The sequence below is a fragment of the Sphaeroforma arctica genome (genome assembly GCF_001186125.1).
Source record: "Sphaeroforma arctica JP610 unplaced genomic scaffold supercont1.3971, whole genome shotgun sequence".
Classification (NCBI taxonomy): Eukaryota; class Ichthyosporea; order Ichthyophonida; genus Sphaeroforma; species Sphaeroforma arctica.
Window position 1 is genome coordinate 1 of NW_014036587.1, and position 2,854 is coordinate 2,854.

At 41.2% G+C, this 2,854-nt stretch overlaps 1 protein-coding gene across 1 annotated transcript; it reads left to right on the forward strand.

Moving 5' to 3' along the window:
- Positions 1 to 791: 791 nt before the first annotated feature.
- SARC_13965 (hypothetical protein) lies at positions 792 to 2,836 on the forward strand. Its single transcript, XM_014291904.1, has 2 exons — positions 792 to 1,912; positions 2,121 to 2,836. Exons 1-2 carry the CDS (start codon positions 1,025 to 1,027, stop codon positions 2,487 to 2,489), a joined length of 1,257 nt encoding a protein of 418 aa, XP_014147379.1. The 5' UTR covers positions 792 to 1,024; the 3' UTR covers positions 2,490 to 2,836.
- The last annotated feature ends 18 nt before the right edge of the window (positions 2,837 to 2,854 follow it).

Sequence of the window (2,854 nt, forward strand, 5' to 3'; positions counted from 1 at the left end):
TTATATATGTATACACATATATATATATGTATATATATATATATATAAATATACAGATAAGGTATATATATTCATGTACATATCCATATTTATATGTATACACATATATATACATATATACATATATACATTCATATATATATATATATATTTATATGCACACACACACATCAGCATATATGGCTATACTCTTTACTCTTGGGAACAATATATTCATTTTATATATATAGACATATCTTGTTTTATTCCATTTATCTACCTGTTTTTGTATATAAATAGATTTTACATGCTTTTACATATACGGTTCCCGTATTTCTCATATTCGTCTGGTATCTTTATAGATGAATATAGCTATCAATGAATACAATTTCGCTATTATATGAACGCTGTTTTAGCTACATACGCGCATGTTTGTACAGGTGAATAAATACACGTATTTGTATTCACAAAAGATACCGGCAATTTGTGTATAGAAACGATACAGATATACATGCCCTTGTGAGTATGCTCATGCAGCTGTGTCATATGTCTGGTAATATCTTGTTCCACTGTCCGGCCCTGTTGGCATTTTTATATATGGCGTTGGTGGTTTTCACCTTGCATTTCAAGTTGCGGCTCTTCACTTTGGTGTAGAACCTGCGATTGTCAACCCAAAAGGACTTACCACTAGCTTGGTGATAGTTTCAGTCCTGAATTATCAGAGAATGCTAGGTTCTTCGCGGTTCCTTCGAATGGTATAGGGCTCGTGATCTCCAGACCAAAGATATTCACAACTAGCTCCTGATCATATTTACAGCCTTTAGATCTTTCTTCTACGGATGGTACAATTCGGGCTTCAGCTAATGGCTCTTCCAGCGCTGAATCGCAACGAAATTTGGAGTTGGCCTACAATGTGAAATCAGATGCGCTGCGAAAAAAGGCGACGGTTTATTCTTGGGTGTTAGCACTTGTGGTCTATCCGCTCTTCTTTGCCATAGGAGCTGTGTTTTACTGGCTCTCATACCGGGAAGAAGGCAACATTCAAATGTTACTAGGGTTTGGTGGAAGCCAACAGTTCGACTATGTCCTCATCTGCCACATACCCATTGTTATATGCCTGATTTTCCTACTTGGTTTCATTTTCAAATATTGGCACGAGCCTGAAGTACGCAGCCGCAACCACGATTTCACCCTGCATTTCCTGGGAATGGGCTTACTTCAAGAGGTTGTTTTGATATTAACCGCAGCGCTGACACTTCAAATAATGCCTTTGAAAGCCGTTGATATGAGTACTGGTGCTATGAATCCAGATTGGTCCACGGCTGCTTTCTGGGCTTATCTGTGGTTGACATTCTGTCTGAACCAGCTGCTAGTACCAAACCTGGCTCGAATGAGGTACATCAAAGCACTTTTCTGCGAGCAGAATGAGGCCGTTTCATACTGGATTTTGCCATTGGGCTATCTTCTGCTGTGGTTTTGCACGACGTTCGTGAGTCTGGTGTACTGCCAGTTCAATGGAAGTCACACGTGCAACCTCTGGGAGACGTACTCGGGATTGATCGTCTTCCTGGCTCTTCATAATATTCACTACTATTATTGTGCGTGGAAAAGTCGACACGCACGTCATTTGTTCATCGACTACATAAGCAACATCAGGTTGTATACCATATTTGTCCTCTTCTTCTGGGTGCTGATTGTAATCACACTCTCGGGTGAAAATCAGGTGTCCCTTTGGTATTTATACTTCTACCAACCATGGTTTATGTTGGTGATCTTTTCGCTGGAGAATTTTGCATTCTTGGTCGCTCGGGTGTTGGGTCGCAAATGGGGTGGGGAAAACGCCCTCGGTGGTATTGATATGGTGGGCGAGCACTACAGAGAGTCTGAAAGCCGGAACAAGGGAGTCGAGGAGTTGCTCGGGGTTGAACACACGGTATGTGCGAGTGAGTGCACGCGTCAGTTGGCAATTGTTGAAAGACACGCTAGTTGTAGATTATATATCTGTCCGCATTTCTGCATGCAGAATACAATACACCATGTATCATTCAGGGTAGGTTACCTAGCCCGAAGTTTTCACTGCGGCATGATGTACAATAGTGTCAAAACCACTGAATAAATGTGTTTCTTATTTTGTAATGCAGCGGAAAATAATACAACAAGTTGCTCGTCAACAGCTGTGCGAAGAGAATGTCGACTTCTTGATCGCTGTTTACGCCTGCAACCAAACTAAACCAGCCTCGATCAGCATGGTACACTCCATCGCTTCGCAATTTCTAGAATCTTCCAGCCCTAAGGAGATAAATATAACCGGGAGCTGCCGTGACAGAACGTTGAAAGCGATACAATCAGAAGATCCAATGCACTATAAGGATACCGAACCCTTGTTTCGCGCCGCCGTCGCCCAAGTGATGAAGAATGTGTCAACTAATTGCCTGCCTGATGTATACAAAAGCAAAGAGTATAAGAAATGGGCATTGCTTGAGAAGAAAAATATGCTGGAATGCTACTGAGGACTACAAGCTCACAACCAAACGATATGCATAGTCACAAAAACTTGTACCGGTCGTCAGCCAAGGGCAAGTTGTGTTCGTTAAGGTGCTTGATTCCATTTTTTCGAAATGTGCCCTTTTTGAGAGAAAAAAAATGGCGGATCACGTCCAAACAATCATATAAGAGACGTCCAACACATGCAGGTAAAAATTCTCGTCCGCATGGTGTAGTAAGCATCCATTATGGCCGTCAGGATTAGGGTCTCGAGCGAAAATCAAGTTTCTAGTCTTAGTATGGTGCAGTTCCCATAAAAGATGTTCTACCAAAAAAACAAAACAAAGTCGATAAATAATGCACATGGAAAAAATTCGAAATCTCAGATAAA

Coding starts and splice junctions, on each gene's coding strand:
- SARC_13965 (XM_014291904.1), top strand. CDS start 1,025: ATGTTACTAGGGTTTGGTGGAAGCCAACAGTTCGACTATGTCCTCATC. Junction 1,913..2,120: donor TGCTCGGGGTTGAACACACG/GTATGTGCGAGT, acceptor TTTGTAATGCAG/CGGAAAATAATACAACAAGT.